This window comes from Drosophila mauritiana, chromosome X, assembly GCF_004382145.1.
Source record: "Drosophila mauritiana strain mau12 chromosome X, ASM438214v1, whole genome shotgun sequence".
Lineage (NCBI taxonomy): Eukaryota > Metazoa > Arthropoda > Insecta > Diptera > Drosophilidae > Drosophila > Drosophila mauritiana.
In genome coordinates, this window is record NC_046672.1 from 545251 (window position 1) to 568575 (window position 23325).

At 46.7% G+C, this 23325-nt stretch overlaps 2 protein-coding genes across 14 annotated transcripts in view; one reads left to right on the forward strand and one right to left on the reverse strand.

The window, feature by feature from the left end:
- Positions 1 to 27: 27 nt before the first annotated feature.
- Positions 28 to 1826, reverse strand: LOC117148690 (endoplasmic reticulum-Golgi intermediate compartment protein 2). The gene is made up of 3 exons (XM_033316233.1): positions 1467 to 1826; positions 602 to 1408; positions 28 to 540 (listed from the first exon to the last, which is right to left on the reverse strand). The coding sequence occupies exons 1-3, from the start codon at positions 1585 to 1587 to the stop codon at positions 143 to 145; spliced, it is 1326 nt and encodes a 441-aa protein (XP_033172124.1). The 5' UTR covers positions 1588 to 1826; the 3' UTR covers positions 28 to 142.
- A 559-nt stretch (positions 1827 to 2385) lies between these two features.
- LOC117148881 (amyloid-beta-like protein) overlaps positions 2386 to 23325 on the forward strand; it is a 39007-nt gene continuing 18067 nt past the window's right edge. For all 13 annotated transcript variants that reach the window (XM_033316569.1, XM_033316573.1, XM_033316572.1 and 10 more), the window contains exons 1-2: positions 2386 to 2491; positions 3577 to 3817. In XM_033316569.1, the coding sequence (XP_033172460.1) occupies positions 3740 to 3817 (78 nt within the window). In that variant the 5' untranslated portion in view covers positions 2386 to 2491; positions 3577 to 3739. The remainder of the gene's footprint in view (positions 2492 to 3576; positions 3818 to 23325) is intronic.

The following is a 23325-nucleotide window of genomic DNA, read 5'->3' on the forward strand; positions in this document are numbered from 1 at the left end:
CTTATTCATATTTATGTACAGAATTCGTGACATATTATTTTGTGCTTTTTTTTCGTATCTTAATGAGAGAATACATTATTTGCGTAAAAAAGTTGGATTAGTAGTTTGCAGACTGAGATTCCCTGTTGCACAGAAAAGCCGGCTAAAGGCCGGCTTTGAGCTTTGGCGGCGTCGTGGGCAAATAGGCCGAGATGTCCACGCTGGCCATCAGGTTGGCTGTGTGCAGAAGATCGTTGACAGGCGGAGCTGTCCCGGCCTTTGCGGAATGCGAGGATAGAGAAGCAGCATCCGGAGCAGCAGCCTTGGCTCTGGTCAATCGGTTGTACAAAACCGGAGCGAAGGTGCGGAGCAGACGGCTTCTAATCCCAAGAAGCAAGGCATTAATCGCCCCCGAGATGACAATGATTCCTGATATAATTGAGCACAGGCGGATGGCAAAGGTTACTAGGTGATCGCGATCGTTACGCACCATAATTTTCAGAGCCGACCAGTCGTACTTAAAGTAAATGCCAGGGGAGCCGTACGAATTGCGCTCGGAATCTATCCACAGATTAAAATAATTAATTATTGTCAATTAATATAATCTCTTTGCCCTTCTCACCTAGTTTTCGCACGTTTTCGGTGACGGCATACTGAAAAGCGTTAATGGTGGTGAATGTCTGGTGGATCTCTGTGGGCACAACCTTCAGGAAGTATTGTACTGTGGTAGCCTCCTCGTGAATGACAATCTCGTCGCCCTCCAATGGCTGGACAATCCTTCCCGAGTACTGCCCAAAGCTGAGCCGGTTAATGCGATGCGTAAAGTTCGCAGGCATGCGCCGCAGTTCGATCATCCAGTGGTCCTCAAAGAGTCCCACAACGGGCTGAGCTCCCCCCACGAGGTGGAGCACACCGGCCACTTTGTTGATTCCCAATGTTCCGTGCAGACGACACGCATCGAATTTGCTCTCCGGCTGAACGTTGTGCTGGCCATGCAGGTCCACAGACAGGGGCAACGCTCCTGGCGGCGGGGCAGCATGCGCCTTCGAGGCACTCTCCCGCGCCGGATGGGGATCCCGCATTATGTCCTTGAACAGCACATCGGCCACCGAGTGAAACTCCTCTCGCAGGTAGTGGTTCTGAATCTGGATGGCCTGAAACTGCAGCCGGTCGTGTTCGGACATCTCCCACCAGACGCCCTCCCGCTGCAGAGTCCCATAGGCGAACACGTCCTGCTGCGTCTCGTCCATGAGATCTACGCCGGACAGTGATGCGCAGGGCATGGCCACGGTGATGTCGACGTGCATCTGCACCTGCTCGTCCAGGGCGATGTCCGGCTCGAACTGGTAAACAATTTGCGTCTCGTGCCAGTAGTAGTGCAGTTCCGTGTAAACCAGGTAAACGATCAACAGGCGGCTCAACAGGGATACTGTGGAGTGGATAGAGTGGGATTACCCTGGCAGTACCAAGTGCTCTGCAATACTTACGGGTGCCTCCGATTTCCGACGTCTCCGTGTACTTCTCTGGCACCTTCTTGAACGCGTCCAAGTTCTTGGCGAACTCCAAGAGATTGCTTTTGTCGCCGCGGTAACGCAACGTGGCCGTCATCTTGGCGGAGGGAGGAGTTGGTATGGGAACTGCCACGCCAGCCGGCTAAGTGCGTTGCGCAATTAGGCGGAATGTGCGTTGGTGTAGGTGTGTGGCTCCGGGTCTGTACCAGGACCTGTTCCTAGGTATACGCTTTCCTGAGGCCTAGCAAGTAGGCGGCGGCGTAAATAAACAAATGTAAGAAATCTAATTTGTAGCCGGTGAGTAGATCAGCTGTGCGTCACAGAGTTGCCAGTCGCAGGGGAGGAAAAAGTTACCATGTTAAATAATGTCGAAAGTGGTTTGCAACTTGGCTAGCCAAGCAATAATCACCCGGTGATGTGGATAGGAGGAAATTGGATGGTTGGTGGTGGGAAACTTGGATCTGTTCAGATCTCACAATGGAATTGCGACGCCATCTAGTGGTTTGGTTGCGCCATTAGAAAAAGTATATAAACTCTTGAATCCATATAGGAAAACAAGTTTGAATTAAGTTTAGAGGTTTTATAAAAACTCGTGCATTGGACTGCCTTTTGAAGACGGTGACCTGTGCGAAGTTTCCTTCGGTGTTTCCACCTAGCGGTGGGAATGTAAACTAACTAACAAGCACTCCGCTAGAAGTGAGCGCGACACTGTTGGTTCGCCCGCGGAACCAGTCCTCCCTAGTCACTTTTTTCTCGCTTGTGCCGCCAATACCACTACCACTGGAAGTACCACCGATGCAGCCCGGACAGCCAAGAGCGTTGTCACCCCCGCGGAAAGCGGAAGGCCAGTTGTTCGATTCGCCCTTAATATCGATCCCGGGCACGCGCTCTGCACTCTGCGCTCGAGTTCGACTTTCGCAGTTCGCACTTTCGGACGTGAACTCGCAGGATTGCAGGCAACGAGACCACTCGCAGTCGTTTGTGAGCGTTCGCAGCGCCAGGTATAGCGTACAGCCAGAGCTCCAAAAACTCAGCGCTTCAGGGGCTTCTTCGGCCACCCCATCTGACCGCTCCCCCCAAGCTGGGGAAGGCCAGGGGCTGCTGGACAGTGGCTCTTGTCGTTCTCCCGCTCGGGCGGAAAGGTTGGGGGCCGAGAAGCCACGAGCAAAAAACCAGAGACACACACTGAGAGACCGTCAAATCATTTAACCAAAACAAGCTGAATACTTTTTTTTGCTGTTCAAGTGCGAGTGCTAAAATAGAAACCCAACAACAAAAACCATAGAGAAACATCCACAACAAAGTGATTCAAGTTCGAAAAGAAAAAGCGAAGCCGATGCCAATAGTGGATTTGTGATGCCAACTTAGCTGGGGGACAATAAGCAGCGCACCTGCGCAGAATCAGTGAGAAAGGGGCTGGGAAAGTGCGCAGAAGCCCGACGAAGACGTTCGAAGAGGGCGGGAAGGGGTTAGCGGGTGGGTGGATTTGCGTGGGAACTGCCAAGAGCAGGAGACATGGACAAGTGACATGGGACGTAGAACCCGACGACTGCAGCTGACAATTTTTCCAGGCGCAGAACAGCGGCCATAGTGCCACTCATATATTCCGTTTCGGGGAAGTACCATCTCAGGACCCAGAGAACCAGCGAGTGGGTACGAGAGGACAGATAGCAGCGAGTTCTCTCGTAGCTTTGCCTTATTTTTCTTTTCTTCTTTTTTCCTTCAATTCCCTTCTCCGCCCCCGCCCATCACGGACTCTCTTCTACTACGTTCCACAATCGAATACTACGGCCACTCACATACAAACACACGCACAGAGTTTTCAGAGTTGACATTTTCCGTGCATAGGTTTCTGGGCATCGGCGAAAGGAAAAGCGCTGCGCTGTGGGCAGCTAACTTGGGCACCGCAAATCGAACGAAATCGGAATACGAACCTAAGAGCGCAGAAATCAGAAAACAGAAATTATAACCCAGAACCCAGAAAGTTAAAGGCTGAAACGAAAGGCCACAATTCCGAATCGCTTGCTAATGAAATTTTTTTGTGTTTTCGATTTCTTGCTGCTGCTACCGTCGTCCGTCTGTGCAGCAAAGTGTTAAACGAAAAGCCAACAAAGCAAATACAATTAACCAGAACTGGAAGCACGTCCACAAAAGCAGCTAAGTGCAGACCAAACTCGGAGTTTTCCAGCCAGGAGACAGGAACAGAGCCAACCAGACAAGTTGCAAAGGAGCAGAAAAGAGTGTGAACAATGTGCGCCGCGCTGCGTCGTAATTTGTTGCTGAGGAGCCTCTGGGTCGTCCTGGCCATTGGCACCGCTCAGGTTCAGGTGAGTCACCGAATCCCCACCACACCACACCACACTACACCACACCACACGACATAACAACACACCACACTACAGCACACCACAACACACCACAGCACACCAGACCATTTCACTCCACTTTCGATACAATACTCGATGGAACGAAGGAGTAAGCCGAAAGAGCCGAAACTCAGAACAGAAACACAAACCGAAACTGAAACTGGAAAAACTGCACCCTAAAACATTGTTTCGTTTAATCGGGCTTTAATCGGGATGACAAATTGATTTAAAAAGGCATTTGGACGCAGACAATTGCTCGAAGTTAGCCACGCATTCAAGCTGATGGAAGTCAAAACAATATTAATTCGGTCTCCGGGAAAGACAAGTGGTGCCTTCTGTAGGTCTCCAGCAATTAGGGACTTGTGTTGTTGCGCTATTGCCCCATTTGGCTTACTGACACATACCAAACTTACCTATGTATAACTTGAGTACAGCTGACAAAATCGCAGTGTGGCTCTGTTCTTTCTGCATGCAACAGCAATACCAATCGCAATCACAGCCCACACACACAGGCACCCACACTCCCGTACACACTCCCGCACACACTCACGCACACGCACAGAGAGCCAGATACACAAGCACTTGAGCGGGTTTCTGTGTGCTGTGGTGGCCGTGGGCTAAGCAGCCCCGCAAAGTATGCTACGAAAAATGTGCCATCGCTTAGCAGCGCCAGTAAAGGCTCGAGGGCTTGAAGGCGGGAAAGGGTTGGGAATTGGAGATTGGGGATGGGGATGGTGTTTGGGGATGGGAGAGGGGGGGGGGGAAAGGGCTGCCAAACTAACCAACACAAGGCGCGAGTGTGCGCAAGTATTGGCTTAATTGAACCGTTTTCTTGTCGCTGGCTACTGGCCAACTGAAAGCCGAAAACCGAAAACTTGAGGCTAAAGGGTAGCAGCAGCTGGCTTCGACTAGCAATTTGCTTGGAAAAGTAGCGGAGGTGTCACCGAAACCAAACAGGGCGTGCAGACATTTTGATTTTGATTCGCTACCCGCAGCGACTGGCAATTATCGTAGAAATGGAGTGCGAGGCCGGGTTATGCGTCCTTCGGTTGGGGTTTCAATCCGGCTAAAAACTATCCGGCTCTGTCTGAGCATAATCCCCAAATTGGTCTGGGGCTGGACCTGCATTCACCAGGAATCCTCTTGTTCAGGTCCATTCATCCACTGGCATACATGCACGCACACACCTACCGACAAACCAAAACGGAAGAAATGCGTTGCTAGGATATTGTTGGCTTAAGCTAAAGTGTTTTTAAATCATTTGCAAACAGTTTTTGCCAGGCGGCAGCTTCCGTTCTTTGGGGCCGACCCACAATCGCCGACGTGCCTGACCTTAACAGTTTTGCTTTACTTTTTTGTCTCTTAAATAAATCGCAGCAATTCTCCCTTGGCAACGCAGAGCGAACAGTCTTCTGTGGCGGAACAAAAACCTAATAAAATCCATATTCATGTGGAGACGGACCAATTGAAAGAGAAAAACCGAGGTGCAGCACCTCTAAGGACCCAGGAGCCAGGACTCCGGCCCAATGCCGGGGGAGCAGTTAAGCTGCTTTATAGCGCACTGCACTTCTTTTATGTCTGCTTTGTATGCAGCCTGCAATTTGCTTTGCTCTCCATTGGTTTATTCACTCTCCACCCCTCTTACCCTTAATTCGGCTATTCATGCTAGACCGTCGCTGCCTGCAATTCATGGCAGGACTAGCCTGGGACCTGGTCAGCCACCCACCCACAGGTCCACCCTTCAGCTTCGTTGTTATCAGGGGCACGCATCGCCGACGTCATTTTTGTGGTGGTCGTTGATTACTTATGTCGCTTGCACCCACCATTCCCACCCTGCTTAGGACAACTACTGCGAAAGCGATTTAATACCTTTTGCTTCGTGTAACTTTAATATTGGATCATTTTTCTTTGTGAAAAATGCTAGCAGTTGGTTGCAAAATAGCCCACATTTTCAGTAAAAAAAAAAGATCTGAGTGTTTCAAGCGGGATTTCCAAAGTAGTGGTTTCCTCCAAACTTGTAGTAATGCTTTACCAACTGGGGACTTTTTTTTATAAGAATTTCTGTTTGTGTACCCTGCCCTTCCCAGTTGCTCACCCGTTTTGTGGCTATCTTCTTTCTGCTCGTATTTTTTCTGCGCTTTTCCACTCTTTTTTTATAAGGACATGTCTGAATCATCCAGAAAACGAAACAGCAGGGAGGGATTTGCAGGACTGCAGCATGGCAGGACTGGCCCGCAATATGCAATGTGCAATATGCCCGAGAATCTCCCCAAACACTCGATGCCAACGACGTGTCTCCCTCAAACCAGCCGCCCCTGGCAAACGGGACACGCAATCGTTGCTGCCAAACAGCCCATACAAAGTCCCTTTCTACAGAGGCCTGGGGCTTTCAAAGGGGGTGACAGGAGGGTGGAGGAGGGTGGCTGGGAGTCGTTGGCCATTTGATTGTCGGGTAGGAACTGCGAACCGTCGGCCAACTTTAGTTGCACACCCTTCTTTGGCACTCCCCCCAACTCCCCCCAATTTCACTGGAGTCAACTGAATTAGTCAGTTCGCTGCTTGCTGACTGATGGAAGGCAGCGGCGCAGTTCAGTTCTCCCCCCACATGAGTCACCCACTGGGAGTGGAATGATTCATTCGGGAATGCAATGCAGTCGCCGCAACGGAATATTCCACAGCCGCAAAACTTTTCAGAAATTCCGGGTTTCGCTTCGAAAATGCATCCATCTACTACTCTTTTTAAATGCGGCATGCACAAGCAAAAGTGAAACATCAAGTATTTGAGTTTATCGTTTTGAAAACAAATGGCTCGCCAACTAGAAGGTGCAACATGTGCAGGCAGCACCTTATCGATAAGCTGGCCAAAGTGGATACTGTCTGCGCCTGTGTCCCACTTAAAGCGCTATTTCCCCAGATACCACACTCATTCCTGGGAGTGCAGCAAAAGTATCAGCCTTCGGGGCTCGCCACATTGGGTTCAGTTGCAGAGACCGCAGTTCGTGATTGGGTTAAGTTTAGGATTCAATTGGGTTTGTAGCTGGTCAGCCATAGTAAGTCATTTGAACAGCCGCATCCTTTATCCACTGACTCGTCGAATCCGTACTGCCAGCCAGGGTGCCCAGTGTTCTGTGCCCAGTGCGACCCGATTCCATTGTCATTTGTCAGTCTAAGAGTTGTCCACGTCCTGTTCATCGTTCATTAGTTGTGGTATCGATGTCACACACATGTATGCTTTGCTGCAGGGATGGGGCGGTGGGTTGATACGTAAATGAGTGGTTGTAACTGTGCAGTGACCCCAACATCCCTGATATTCCCCGCCAGAGCCCTCCTTCTTTTTGTCGTCCTTCGCCACTCGCTTGGTTTTGTTTCATTTCGTTTCTTTCCGTTTGGTTGCCTTGGCTTGGCTTGGTTCGGCTTTTATTTTGGCTCGGATCGAAGGTTTAGGTTTACGTAGTCGTGTTTGTGTTCGTTTTGTCCTGGCAGTAAGAGTCCTCCCCCTTTAGGCACTCGCCCATTCCTGAATCCTGTTACAAAGCATTTACGCTTCAATGGTTTTTTTCGATTATGCATTTTGCTCATTTTCATTTCACCATTGACAAAGGCACTGTCCAAGCAGCTTGGCAGCTAGGCAGCTAAGCAACTAGGCAGCCAGGACTTTGGCTAATGTGTTCATTGTCTGAGGCCCAGTTGGTGTGTCAGAGTTGCAGGAATTAGGGTTAAGTGCTCCTGCCCAGCAGTGCTGTTCTGTGACTGCCTCTGGGGCTCTTAAAATCGCAGTTCACCTTCGAGTGGCAAACAGAAATGGGTTGTGAGTTGGGCGGTGCCATTTAATGCTAGTTCAACGTGGGTAAACGTGGGTCAACAACTATTATCCAGCAAGGTGACGACTTTCCATGCCTGCTGATAAGCCTGATATGATAACCCTTCGCTGATAATGCTGATGAAGATGATGACTACGATGACTCACAATAGCGCAAATGATCTAGAACGAATGACAGCATCAAAGAAACGAAAATGGAAGAAACCCAAATAAATAGAAATGGGGGCCAACAGGCATAAAAGTATCGAAAAAAAGAAGAAGGAAAAGGGCCCTTCTTATATTTGGTTTAATTAGCTAGACATAGTTAAAATTTTCGTACGTCATATATGTGTATTACATATTTTACACACCTGCATATATGTACAATATGTCGAGAAAAGAGGCATTGAGTGGAAATTCAACAAAATTTATTCCTTTTCTTATGCTGTCACAGCTTTCTTCATTTACCCCTTCTTCACTAAAAACCAACCAAAAATAGTTATTTTTGATATATGGGATCTTAGCTCTAAAATACATCACAGACCTAGGCGTTAAGTCCTTCTTGGCCTTCTTATTTACACTGCAAACAAAGCCAAAACTATAGTTTAGTTTTTCATAAGCTGATGTCCCAGCAAAAAAAAAAGAGTGAAAACCATCAGGAAAACGTAGCCAGTGAGAATCGGAGGAGGTCCTTTGCCCCATTTCTCCTCCGTTTGTGGAGCACGTCTTTGGCACAGCCGTGAGGTAATGTTTTATACATTTGTATTGCAAACATTTACGAGGGGGAAGAACTTCGCAAGTGTGGATCCCAGGGGCGCAGGGGTGTGGCAGCTCCAACGTGGCGGGCGCAAAGTGTGGCAGGTGCTTGAATTTGGGATTTTCTTTCTTTACTTTCTTTTCTTTTCGTTTATTTTGGTTTCATGTCTGCTTGTTCTACTGCTATTGTGCTGCTTCTAGCTGGTTCTAGCTGGTGGTGGAGGATGGTTAGTGGGTGGATGGAAGGTGTCGCCCGCCACCTGCTCAATAGTTCGCTGCTGATTTCATTTGAATAGCACAAATGGCACTTTCCAAATCGAATAGCTAGCTGCCCGAACCCCAGGCCCCTCCGGCTTGCGCCTCTCGAGCGGAATTGGGTTAGGTCTGCAATCCTGATTCGCTACCATACGAAGGGAATGAAGCCCGACTCGGGTTGGGTTGACTTGACTTGACTTGACTCGTTCCACTCGAGTGGCTTGGGCAAAGCTCCTTTCGGGCCAAGCTTGAGCAGGAGGCAGGTTCCTGGAAACCAACAAGATGGTGTGATTAGCAATAAGCACCGAGTGGCTTCCTTGAGCTGGCGATTGCAGTTTGCCGGGTGAGCGTACGAGTAGCCCCTACGGCGTGGCCCACCCTGTGGATTTAGAGTGCTTTTGAGTCAGCTTTGTTCCGATGCGTTCCGATCAATTGCGGCCACCGCATAGAATGCCAAAAAGGCCAGGTCTTGTCTTGGATAAAATTAGCATGCGTCGATAAATCTCGCAACCCGCTTATACATGTAGCGTATAGTTATGACCCAATTAATTCTAAACCCACATCAGGTGCAAGGCGGGTCACATATTTGTGCTGGCTTTTCAAATGATTTTTCACCGCGTTCTTCTGACCCACTGCTCGTATTTTTCTCTTTTGATGCTTTTCATTTGTCGACTCGCCTGCCGTCGACATAAAAATACAGAAATACTGAAATGCGAAAACCGAAAACCCAAATGTTTATTTGAAATATGCGCCAGGAAATACATTTGCAGCAGAGTCTGCTCTCTTTCTCACTGCCCCATGCCAGCAACAACATTTAATTTTGCTGCCTTTTTGTGCAGCACGGAAAATCCAATTTTATTTGCATTTTCATTAACAGCAAATAATAAAACGGAAATATGATTTTTATGCCATTGCCATGATGGCGCGCGCAGAAAAGCTGCCATTCCACTTGCCCCTGCCACGGCCTTTTTCCGCCTGGGCCAACGCCCACTTCCAAGCCATTACAGTGTGCATTTCCGTTTTCTGGTCTTCTGCTCTTGCTCCTGCTCCTGCCTCCCACTCCCAGCGCCCCCTCATCCCCGGCTGCCCTTGTTCGTGCTGGGTGATTATAAGCAATTTGTGTTATAAAATCGCAATATTGCATTTTCGGCTGTGTTTTTCCCACTGCCTCCACTTTCCATTCCGGCCGCTTCGTTTTTGCCCGCCTAAAGAACTTAAAACCACCTGCCGGGCTGCACCTCACGTTCCGTTTTCCTCCTTTCTGTCCGATTCCTCGATTGGATTATTTTTCAATTGGCAGCAGAGCTTTCGCTTACTTGGAGCATACCCAGTTTGAATCATTTAATCACGCTGCCCTGGGCGAAATTGCTTTTGACCGGATTTCAAGCTAAAACCGACCAAAGCAAAGAATGTGAAAATTGTGGTCAAGTATGGCCAAGTTGTTAAATATGCAGCTAGACTGAGGGTGATGCGCTTTCAGATTGATAAGTTTTTATGCGGTAACTTATTAACGATTCATTTTGCATAGAACCGCCAATGTTTTATCAAATTGTGCGCCTTTTCTTACTTTCTACTGAGAGTTTTGCATTATTCTTCGAGATTTTTCCTGTATTTTATTTATTATACGCGTGCTTGGCGAGCGTACCCTGCGAAGCCCTCACACGGTCTCCACTTTCCGCCATCACCGTTGGCGGCCCTTTATTGCTATTCATTCAACCAGTCCCATCCCAGTCATTCCCAGTTCCATTGTCAGTCGGTGCTTTTCGGGGGAATGCTGGCCAACTGCGATGACGCTGAATTGGAGAAGCAAACATTGAATGCAAATCAAAGGCTACACCTCGAAAAGTCACCCGTCGCCAACTTCGTTTGACACTGTAATGCATCCGCTCCTTCTCCCATTCCTCCTCTAGTCCTGTAGTCCTTGGTTGGTGGGACTGTGCCTGCTTCGTGTCCTCGCAAATTCCCCAAATCCCTTTTGGCTATCAGCACGCCGGCAGTTACAGATGGATGACGGGGTGTTCGTTGTTTTTGGAAGCGTAGGTGGCTTGTCGCCTGTTGTCAACCGACACCCGGCCATCCCACAACACAGTGTCTACGATGTAAAATGGTCGAGGCTCACCCCGCAATATGTGCGACGTAAAATATGCTTTTAAATTTAATTTTATTCGCACATTCATTTAAAATAAAACAGGAACATTTTGGCCCACGCAAAGTGTTGGGCGAAATGGCAAATGAAGCCAGAGCCCTCCGCCGTTTGTTGCAAACTGGATAGGATGTCAGATTTTATGACTGCGTTTGCAGATAATGAAATTTATCTGCCGCGACAGCCCCAGTAGGATGAACGAATGAATTGGGTTGAATGGAAGAACCGAACGGTGGGGCAGATGGGTGGCCGATAATCAATCGCCAAATCATTCACTCAGTCATCCGGTGGTAGTACGTGCGGACAGCATAGATGGGACAGATGGGGCAGGAGGAGGATCCGTGTGCCAGTTCGGATCCGGTTGAGAAATGATAATTCAGATAAATACTCTTGTTTATGGCAGGACCATTCGCACCATTCGCGCCATCGTGGAGAGCCAGAACAAAGCACCCACTCCAAGTCAAATTGAACACGTACAATTTGACTTGGAGTAGGAGTGGCGCAATCTTTTGCAACCAGATGGTTCAAGCTCAAATGTCAGTTGCACGGACAAATCTGAAGTCATTTCAGACGGGTTTTCCTTACCACTCTAAAGAGCAGCTTAGTTGAAAGCAGGCTTAGCAGCGGACCTAAACAAATCGATGTTTACGGCGCTTCCGTCTGTTCCCCGCTCCAGCAGAATGGCGGTTGCTGGTCCACGAATTATACGGCTGGGGTCCCAGGGACCATAGTGCATGCCAGCGCAGTGGCATGCAGCCACAGAATGCGATCCGCCCTTCCCAGCCTCTTCCTCTCCCCCGTGCCTCTGGCGCCTCCTCCGTCTGGCACGTTCCAGAGTGGAATGGAAAACGGAGGACACGGAATGGATCCGGAGGAATGTTCGTCGTAGACCAGGGCGTTTTGGGAGGGTGAGATAACGCACATTGTTTCAGCGCTCTCCTTTGGCCCCATTCCTCGCCTCACTTAATAAAATAATGTTGTATGTGCTGCGGCGCATAATGCCGCCACACACACAGTTGCACTGGCGTTGGCGTCTATATTAAATTCATATGCGCCCCAAATGGCGTCAGCAGCTAATGGCTTGTGCCGTGGCATGTGCCGCTTAAATATTTCGAGTGCTTCCGCGAAAGAGGGCTGGGATCGAGCCAGATCCGAGCTTCGATGTGCTCCAGTCGCAGAGAGTCCCTCACCGGGGCTGAGTGCTCCTAGGACAAAGACGGTCGAGCAATGACTCGACCGGGGTATACGGTTGGAGCGCTGATATGTCCGATTTATTGATTAATGCCGCCCGGCGCAGGAACCCAAACTGCGGCCAGCGGCAGTACACGACTTGGCAGTCTATCGATGGCTGGCGCACCCGTATGAAGTCGAATGTCTTCATCGATGCCCCGTCGCACCACTTTATGAACTGTTGGAGCGCTTAATTTGATGATGTACCACACTTGACCCACAGAGTGGCTCGCTGACTCACTTTTGTTATTACGTTTCAGTGTGTGGAGCGGAGCTTATGGCCTGAAACGCGTGTGACCAGCCAAGCAGCAAACGAGTAAACTGAGTGGAAAAGACATCTAGTGGGGGAGTGAGTTGTGGTTAAAGGTTGGGAATTATAAATTTATAAAGGGGACCAATATTACGGACGTTTCCTGCGTCTGTGGGTGACTCGAGAGGTCGCATTCGTTTTCGATTTTGTTCTGAAGCCGTTCGAAAGTCGGGCGATTCAAATGTACATGCCTCTGGCAGCTGCCAGAAAAACGTTCGTGTCGTAAATAAATCGGTCGCGTAAGGGGAAGGGGAGGGGGAGTGGGAGCTGCGCACAAAACTGTGCTACAAAATAGTTAATGCGAGAGTGGTTCGGGCGAGTGCGGAAGGATGCAAATTATCCAAACGCAAATAAAACTGTATTGATATTGAGCCACCCTTTGCTCCAACACCCCCCCCCACCGATGTCACATTGCGGGCGGCAAAAAATATTTTATCGCAGGCAAGCCCTTCACCCACACTTGTGCATGTGTATGGGTAGGGGACACCGAGTGTGTGAGCGTGAGCTTAGTTTTCACACAGCCGACAGGAAACTTGTGTTGGGTGAAATGTGAAAGTGAAATAGGACCCTCGAAGCGCGCTCATGAAGACCGTGATTGAGTGGCGCCTGCATGTGTTGTGATTTTGCGGTTGACAGTCGAGTTAATTTGCCGCCCCTCTCCTCTTCCCCGTCATCCCATCCTGTCCACCTATATTTGCATATCTGTCGGGAAGAAGGGCGTCAATCGCACTTAAATAACTCTTCTCAATGATACGGAAAATTAAGTGGTTAGGCCTGAATGCCGGGCAAAGGTCTGGCCTCATCTTCGGCAGCTTTTGTTGCCAACTGTACCCGTTTGATTAGTGTGATGAGGGGCAGGGACTCGTATGCTCGTTTTGTTTCTGATTATGAACCATCCGTAGTCCAGAGCTTCGGATCTGGCCAGCATCTTCGAAACGTATCAATATCAAGTGATTCTCAAGCGAAAACGTACATAAAGACAGCCGAGCAAACGCAATACTGAAAACTGAGGGCGGACATCAATAACCTTTGAGTGGCAATCGATCTGACCCCGTATGGAAGGCCGAAGGAAAAAAGCAAAGCTAGAGCTGTAAAACCGATGCAAAATCCGAAATGAAACCCAACAGTCCGATACCAGAAACCCTTGTGCGCGATGCATGTGCATGAGTGTGCAGTGTAGTGTGTCGGTAAAATGTGTTTTAAATTTTTAATTTTAATTTTTAATTCGCTTGAATCGACATTTTGTTGCTGCCATTCTGATCAGTTGTCTAGTTTTTTGCCACGATTTCCCACTGTTCGAGGTGCTGAAGAAGTGGCTCAAAGAAATAAAACCTATTTATAGAGATATTCCCCATACTTTCGGCACCGATCTGGTGGGCATTCCACCTGGGATCGAAGATTGCGGCCTGAGCTGCTGCCAACTTTGAATTCATAATTGAAATGCGTTCTCTTTCGCAATCTGATTCCGGGTTTCAGCTAAAAGTTTCTGCGTCCAATGATCTCGAAAAACGGCGAGCTAAAACTAAATCTGCGAATGACTGCGAATAGAAATAAATGCTCGACCTTGCGTTGGCCAGCGAAATACAGTGGCGGTGGGTGGTGGTCGATATGTGGCCATTGTGCCGTGTTGCAACAAAACTATTGTCTGTTTCTGCGTGGGCGGGTGTGGAAATAAAAGTGGGAGCGCCTTGGGCACAGCGCAACTTTCTCAAGAGCTCCAAATGCTTGAGCTTAAACTGCGCTCGCCGTATGGGCATCTCTCTCTCGCTCTCTGTTCTCGGTCTCGCGGGCTCTCTTTCTCGCTAGCTCTCTGCCAGCTCCCCTCCAACGCCCACTTCTAGCCCCTTCCTAGCATCCCCCTCTCGCTCGCTGTTGCTCTCGTTTCTCTGTGCTGCGCTCCGCTCCGCTCCGCAATGTTTGTTAAACTTTTGGCCTTGTTGGGGGAAACACATTTTTGGCAGCCTTTTAGCGCAGCAGCAGCTGTGGCGGGGGCTTTGCCACCATAGCCCCCGTTTTGTGGTAGGTTCTCGATGCCGGCGGCAGATTTCACCACGCTTTTCGCATGTGTCGAGCTGCCTCCGGCCGATAACGGGGGTGGGTGGGGGCTAGCCTGTTGGCTAGGATGCGGAGAGGCGGGGAGTGCAGCGAGGAGCGAGGACAACATCGTTTGCTGCTCGTCTATTTTACACAAATTATTTTGAATTTATTTCGGTTTACCTGTCCCCGCACCACTCCCCCAGACCACGCCCCGCCCCGCGCCAACCGCCCCCCTCCACCTGCTTTTGTGTGTAGTATACTTTTCTGTGCCACAGAAAAGGTTCAAGAAGCAGCAGAAACCAATTTGAAGCTTCCATTTAAGACGCAACTGAGCGAAAGAGATGGCTAAAGGGTGTTTGAGTGCGGTGGGTAGTTGGGCGAATGGGTGGTTGGGCGGTTGGGTGGTTGGGTGGCTGTGTGGCTGTGTGGCTGTGTTAGCTGTTGGTTAGCTGTTTAGCTTGCCTCTGGCTCTTTTGCATTGTGACGACAGCAGCCGAACTCCCTTAAAAGCACTAACAATCGCCGCACGACTTTGAAATACGCTCCATATTAACTTTGATATCCTTTTAATTTGTTGTCCTCCCATCAGTTTCACAGCCTCTTCAACTTTCCCCCTCCCCCTTCACCCACCGTTAGTCGGTGATGAATGGAACAGTGAACTTTTCTCATTCCGGGCCACCAAACCGACCCCCTTCAACCGTCGCCTTGTAGGTTAGCAGGGTTTCGCTGAATTAATTGGAACATTGTTTGCTAAGGTTTTCATCATGTCAGAAACGTGGGATATATATGAGGGGTATGGATTGGAATTAGAAGTGTGTATGTGGATACTCTTTAAGTGAAAAAAAACTTAAGCTCGGAGCGGGGTAGATAGGATAGGCATCGACTCGATTCGGGATGTCTGATACAAGTTCAAAAAAAAAAGCAGCGAGGAAGCTAACGAAAATATGGAGCAGAGTGGAATATCGATTTTACCTTATTGACACGAAACATGGCGCCTTGAAATATGCATTGCAGAAGTGGAAAACTCAAGCGAAGAAGCCGGAATGCGAAGGATGTGGCGCAGCGCAGGATGTGTGGAACTCATGTCAGAAAAACGCACACTGGTGGGTGCTTAACTGAACAAAGGGGCACGGGAGAGAAGGTGGAGTAGAGAAGACACTAACGACTATGATAATGAGGACAAAGCATCAACGGCACATACCCTTGGAAGTGAGCGCGGAAAAGCTCATCACAATGCTAAATTTGTTTGATATAGTTTCAAAACAATTGAACGTGGTCTAGAACGATATATGAAGGAACTCTTTTTGTAGAAATACGAGCAACGTCTTTCATTAGACAAGTGAAAGCACTCAAAACAAATCAGACTTGGGCGATGCTAACATTTCCTCTCTATGGTGTAAAAAAGACCGATTAACTCTCTTTCAAATTCTAAGATGTGTTCAGCTTTAATGGAAGAAGTTAGACCTGAAGACAGGCTGAGGGCTAAAGGAAAGCGATAAAATGCCAAAATAAATGACACTGCGACAAAGTAAACTTCCCACATTCCGCCCCATTGCCATCCACTTCCACCCATCAGCCACCCTGCGCCACCCAGAAATGAAAAACAACAAGGAGAGAGCTGGAGGAGAAGAAGGAAAATTACGTGCTGGATTCTCTTGTTTTTGGTTCTTTCTATATATACTTTTTAGAATGATTTTGAGTTGCTGTTCTCAGGCGGGCTTTTATGCTATTTTTGCGTTATTTGTGGATTTGAAGTAATGCAGACTTTACGGATTACAACAAGAACAATGGACTACGAGGCAGCATTATGACGAGATACAGGCGAACAACAATAGAAAATCCAAAGAAAGCCTTTCGAGATGCTTAATGAATGAGCAGAGTCCTGGTACAAAAAGGAGGGAGGGACATAGTCGAGTGCCTCGACTATCGGATACCCTTTACTATCTGATACTCGTGAACTTTGAAAATTCAAATAAGAGTATTCTGAAGAGTATAATCTGGAGAGTATAATTCTGAAACTTGAACAGCATGGTCGTCACAATCTCAACATTCTAGTTCGAAAGACCTAGACGTTCATACGGACGGACAGGCGGACAGGACATCGACAATTCGACTCGCCTAGAGATCCCGATAACCAGGTCGGAAACGTGATCTCTTACTCTACGAGTAATGGGTATTGCTACAATGGATTCACAGCCAAAAGAGGCAACAACAATGCCCAGAAGACAAGCAAATGTGCACAAAGGGCAAGGGATGAGAACGGGAGGCATTATTCAGACGCATAGGCAACCCTGCCATCTTGCCAACAAAATGCAATCGCAGAATTGGCGATTTCCGTTGCTTTGATATTAAGATCATACTGCGGCAGGAAATAAATGGCGATTGAAGGCCGGAAGCCTGAGCACCGTGAAAGTAGGTGTTTTGCAGTTTTATTTTGTTAGAAACATCGATATGCTACGTATCTTTTTATGATGGAAGCTTTATGTTATTATGAGCTCGTTACCGCTCCGCCCAACCCATCTACCGTCCACTAACTTGCCGCAATTAACTGTGCTGCCCGAACTTCGCACCTCCGACCTTTGGTTGGCGTCACTAAAAATTCTATCAATTAAAGTTAATTGCACTAATTTTGAGCATTTCCCCGTTCTCAGTTGCCCGCTTTTTCCATTCTGGTTTACTTTGCCGTTCGTTTTTCTGCAGAATATGCAGAAATATTTGGGGAACAGGAGTCGTTGTTTTAGTGGGAAAACAAAATGGCGTCAAGGTGGCAAAAGCACAAAAGGACACTGTAAGGGGAAGGTGGCAAACGCGGCTGGAAAAGTTTCTGTTTAGTTTTTTCTCTGCTCGAAAATTAAGCTCGTTTGCTTCATCAAAATGAAGTTTGTTTTTGCTACTCTCTCTCCGTTGTTGATTGTGCACAAAATGAGGGGTCGTGCAAAATGGGAAAATGGAGGTGTTTTGGTGAGGAAAGATCTGGGCCTGGACTAAACATTACCGGCAGTGGCAGGAAAATGTTTAAAAGTGGGGGGCTTAGTGACAGTGGAGGTCCATTCAAAGGTGTGAATGCTGATAAAAGCGACCAATTTTAATTTGTTTTCTGTACACAAAGGTACCGAAAGGAAAACAAGTCAGCGAAAAGTTGAAGCGTCCAATCCCACATATGGAAACTGAAATGCATTTGAAGATAAGTCAGCAAAAGGTCCACTCTCAGGTGAACAAATATCTGGAGGCATGCATCTCTGACCCTTCATGAAGGCCTAAGTAAATCTTGCATTGCTCCAGAATCCATTTGGAACATGCCACTAGTTTCATAATGGCATTGCTTCATGAAGAAGCACGAGGAAAATGTAAGTTACAATTTTCAATAATCATTGAAGTACAGGAGGCGACAGTGCTTGGTTACCATAAAATTGTTCAATGATCAAATTATCGGTGTGAACTAAAATGACTGACTGAAATATTTATACATTGATAAATGATAAATTTATTCCCCTCCAGGTGGAGTCCATCAAGCGGCCAGTTCTTGTGTCCTCATTAACCAGCTTTTTCCTCCCTGATACACTCAATGCAGGGCCAACGCAAGCCTATTAATCGCGCATCACGCATACGCATCCTGGTGGGAATCGATATATTATGATTTCCGTTCATTGTCGCTAATTCTGTGGAAAATAGGCTAAGGGAGATACTGTTGCTTGTTCAAATTTTTAACAACATGTCTATCTATGTGTGTATGACCGTATGTGTGCGTCGCCAACACCTCGTCGTCCTTTTTAAGCCAAATTGCGCATACGCCCCGTGTTTCACGTATGCGCTCGCTTCTGTACGTAATTTATGCACCGCCGTTTCGCCCTTCCTGTGCGCTCTTCGCTCATTTTTCCACTGCAGTTTCGAATGAACACATTCATTGACTTTACGCCTGCAAAAAATATAAAAGAAAAAGAGCAGATCTAGATAATGAAAAAAGCGTTGCAAGGAAGCAAAGCAAGGCAGTGAATTTCGCAATACCTCTTCAACAAAGAAGTAAGGTGGCAAGCAGTAAGTAAGGTGGAGGTGGAGGCAAACGGTGAGCTACGGCGAATGACGTAATGAACCGTTTCCTGTATATTATACATAATTTTGTTACGACGACTTTAATCTGCGCTTATAAGGGTGGATGCATTCATTTTATTTTAAATACTATTATTAACGTTATATAATATTATTTTTTTTAGAATATCTTGAAATGCTTACTCAACGGTTCCCCTGCAGGACTTGTTCCGAAGATTATGTATATTTTCGGCTATGAACATTCTTACCGTCTGCATGCAGGCTCTTGAGCTGGACTTTTTGCTTGGCTTATGCTCTTGCGGTTATAATAATCCCAAGAAAGGAAGAGGAGCTTAAAACGATGGCGCGGGGCGGTCGGGCGTGGCTGCAAAGTGGACTCGTCGCGGAGAGTAAAAAGTACAGAAGTAGCTAGCTAAAAAGATCACAGAAAATCTTTTTTTCACAACCAAGCGTCAAGATTATTTTGGATTTCATATACCAGGCGAACAGAAGCGATAAGCAGGTGTAAAATAATCAGCTGATCAGTCTAATAAGTGCTTACATACTGATGCCCCTTAATTTCGGCATTATATGGGACTATGGTGCGAAGTAACGGTTATGCTGCTCTCCTATTGGTCAAATGGTAACTGGAGAGATCGAAGGGCAGCCATCATAGAAAACGATCAGATATTTCTATTTATTTCGAGCTAACAGCTGCAGCCTGCTACGGACTCTGTTAACCGGGTGGGACCCGAAAAATGTTGCCGCATCGGGCTAACGTGTTCGTTGCCTGCTGACTGGAAAGACGCATAGGGCAGCCATCATGAAAAAAGCATCTGGCGAACAGAAGCGATAAGCAGGTGTAAAATAATCAGCTGATCAGTCTAATAAGTGCTTACATACTACTGCCCCTTAATTTCGGCATTATATGGGACTATGGTGCGAAGTAACGGTTATGCTGTTCTCCTATTGGTCAAATGGTAACTGGAGAGATCGAACGGCAGCCATCATAGAAAACGATCAGATATTTCTATTTATTTCGAGCTTACAGCTGCAGCCTGCTACGGACTCTGTTAACCGGGTGGGATCCGAAAACTGTTGCCGCATCGCACTAACGTGTTCGTTGCTTGCTGACTGGAAAGACGCATAGGGCAGCCATCATGAAAAAAGCATCTGTTTTTGCTGACCTATAAGCTGAACTAACGCTTTCCCTCCATCGCTGACTTCCTATTGGTCGAAAAGGGTGACTGGAAAAACGTAAGCCGCAGCCATCTTGAAAAAGGATCAGCTGTTTTTGTTAAGTTTGAGCGGCCAGCTGGCACTTGCTACGTCTTCTGTTCCCCTGGTGTCTGAAACCTGAAAACTTTGCGGCAGTTTAGCTGACAAAAATATTGCGGCATCGTAAAATGTAAAATGTAGAAAGTAATATTAATTTTTTTTTTCCACCCGAAAGTATGCTAGACAAAATTGGTAAACTTTTTTTGATTGGTGAACTATAATTTTATTCCTTAAAAACTACAGAGCTAACCGTACAGTTTCTTAGAGTACTTTTCTTAAATACATAAATAATGCCGATATATATAGAACGTTTTCTTTTCATCTTCAAAAGAGGCAGGCATCTTGTTTCTGTAAAAAAAAAAAACGTAGAATTAATATTTTTGTGGAATTACAAGTTTTAATCAATTTAATTCTGTAAAGAAATCAATTAAACTATATAATCCTACTTTTTCCGGTAACTGGAGGAGCGAGCCATTCCGCATTATATAAAACTTTAATTAAATATTTTTTGAACGAACACTTAATGCCTCCTCAATTTGTTGTCGGGATTAAATTGCGTTTTATTACTGGCCAGCTGGTACCGGCTTGTAAGCTCATTATTGTTGCGTAATTTTTGTGGACTGTTTTGCTGATTCATCGAAAAATTTTCAGTTAACTCTGTTGCGCATTGATTTTCCATTTCCCTTATTGAGATTTATGGTTTTGGATTTTTCGCTGTGCGAAAATTTTGCGGTTAGGGCTAGAAGTGGAAATTCAATCCACAAAGTGAATACTTCATTCTTAAACTATAATGTCGCAAAAGTAATAGTATTTGTTAAATTGTATACACAAAACAGCGTAGCTATCAACTTAGGTACATTATCGTAAATGAGTATTAAAATGTATTTATTGACACTTAATGCACCGTAATTTTCCTAATGCATCGTAACTTGAGTGGGTGGGAGAGGCTGAATCACATGCAGCAAATCGACAAAGAAAGACGTCACAAGTTAGACATTTTTAGTGGCCGGAGCATTGTGCAGTGAAAGGAAATGCTTTGCGGTCGTCAAATTGATTAACCAGATATGGTATAAGCCCATATACTCCTATGGCTATATGTAGGTAGAAGCAACCAGATCTTTCCAAAAACACTGCCGAAGAGACCCAAATTATGTGGGTGCACGAGAGCGAGGAGTAGAAAAAGGGAATCGCTTTCGTTGTTTCAAGAGACTCAAACATTATGCAAAGGATATGCAGACGCAAAACGAATCACATCGGAGGGGGGAGAAACTTGAGTAATTTCATTCCGGGCCAAATGTTTTATGAGCGAAGTGGTGCTGCAGGAGAAAGCAATGCTAAATCAATTAGGGAAGGCTGGGAATTGAAGGGAAGTGACCAGATGCAGTTGCCGATAAGAGCGCAACAATTTAAATTGAAAACGCCATTGCTGGAATGATGAGTATCAAGGGTGTCTACTTTAGTTTCTGCTTCTCAATGATGCGGCTTCCCCGTTGCTGGATAGATAGTTGGATAGACTTGTTTGACGCTTGCAGAAGATTTTTTGATTTTTAGCACTTGGGTATCTGCATATTTAAACAAATTGCAAACACATTAGCTTCCGCATTGTGCACGCGAAATGTACTGCTACTTTCTGTTTGCCACCATAATGCCAACTGTGCCAACCAGACGTTCATATAGAGATGATGACGTCGATGAGCAGTTGCCGGCACTCAAATGAAGTTGAGTTGAGCCTAAGTTCGGCTCCTTCCCGCTACGTGTTCGCATCGTAGGCGCATCGTAGCACCCACAAATGTAATTAAAATTGCTTTCAGCAGCATCAATTAGAAAGTACAGTGCACACACACACGTGCACCGCTGAGAAAAAGGAAAAGTTGTCTTTCAAAAATTGTGTTGCATACTTGCTGGCACTATTCACAAAATTAATTTCAATTTGCCTGCGCAAGTGTGTGAGTGTGTTGCGAGTGTGTGTGTGTAAGTGCGGGTGACTGAGTGCTGTCAAAGCTTCCGATTTACCTGATGCAGAGAGAGAGAGATATAGAGAGAGATAGGGAAAGAAGTGATAGAGTCAGGATGAAGTGAAATGAACAAATGTTTTTGGCGTTTTGCTGGCTGCACAAAGTTTTGGCCAAAAGGTTTCGAGTTTCTGTCCTTTCCGTTTTCGATCTGCATTCGTTTGTGTATATGTGTGCGTGAGTCTAGAGGCACACGCACACGTATGCCTGGGCACATCTACTCACTTGGGCACGTTTCAGGCTTCAAGCGGAAAATACAGAAAGGGCTCCCTCCCGTTCTGGAAAAGCCCACCCTTGTCCCACTGGTCTGAGTCACTATACAGCAACAACAAGTTTTTTTGACACTCATAATTGAGCCACAAACAAACGAAAGCTGAAAAACACACACAAACAAGGGGGCAAGATGATAAAAAGTAGGAAGAAAGGTAAATGGCAAAAAGCGAAAATGCACAAAGACAGCAGAGAACGTAGAAAAGCCATAAATAATAGCCTCTGTGTCTGTGTGTGTGTGCTCTCCAATGGTTTAGAAGAAGAAAGATGGCCACGAAAGAAAAGCGATTCCATTTTCCCAACTTTGACTTACTTCAAGCAACACGCTACTTAGGTGGCCCCCAAAACACTCCCCGCCACCCACAGATACGAAACCCCCACTCTGGATGCCAAAGGCACTGACTTGTGGCTATTTTTCACAATTTGCTCTTGTTTTCTTCGCTTTTTCATCTGCACTGGCAACGTGTTTGGTTGGCATCACAAACACACCCCAATCCCCTGCACCAGCCATGCTCAGTTCTTCTTCTGGACTGGTGGGGGTCCGCAAATTTAGCATGCAAAGCATAATTTGAATAGCCTGCATCCCGCTCACTCACCTTACTGCCTACACTACGGCCCATTACTGTAAGGCCGAATACCGAATGACAAAGTGCAAACACGATAATTTAAAAGGGTTGCTTGTACGTGTATGGGAGATGTATTTTGTTTCGATTATTCAATTTTACGTCACGTTTCTTGTAGAATAACAAATCGGAACTAAGGATTAAATCTGCCCCAAAGAGTTGTCTTCGACACATAACATGTCCTTCGGTCAAAACAAAACGCAATGTAATCATATTATAGATTAGAAAAAGGCCATTTGGACCTCCATCGCCCGTCGCCGATTGCCAGAACGACACAGGCGAAAACAAAAACGAAAATGGACTACAAGCGGGATACAAATTGTGCGTTTAATTTTGCATTAAAATGATATTTGTCTCCAAGTGGCATTAGTCACAACAGCGCAATTTTCTTTTTGCTTTGCAGCCGCTTCTCCGACGTCTTCCCCCTTGCTTTTCTTCCTCATTTCCTTGCTCGCACGCTCGGTGCGAGCTACTCCAACCTTGCCCGCGCCCGCTCTCAAGTGACCCGCTCGGGCAAATTAAAATGTCATAAATTTGAGTTAATTACGGTCGAGTAAACATTTGCATTATTGTGTTCCGTCTTCGGTCGGCTCTTCCTCCTCTGTTGCCATTATAAGAATCCCCTGAGCTATTTAGTTATTGGTCGTTTGCTTTGCTCTTGGCTTTGTATCTTTTACTTTCCGCCGCATTCCGCTCCCTACACTTTTGATCGTAGCATCAAAGTGAGAAC

Excerpts from the sequence above, each read along its gene's own strand:
- LOC117148690 (XM_033316233.1), bottom strand. The coding sequence starts at position 1,587 with ATGACGGCCACGTTGCGTTACCGCGGCGACAAAAGCAATCTCTTGGAG. Across the intron at positions 1,409-1,466 it reads GTCGGAAATCGGAGGCACCC|TATCCCTGTTGAGCCGCCTG; the intron begins GTAAGTATTGCA and ends TCCACTCCACAG. Across the intron at positions 541-601 it reads CGAAAACGTGCGAAAACTAG|ATTCCGAGCGCAATTCGTAC; the intron begins GTGAGAAGGGCA and ends ATCTGTGGATAG.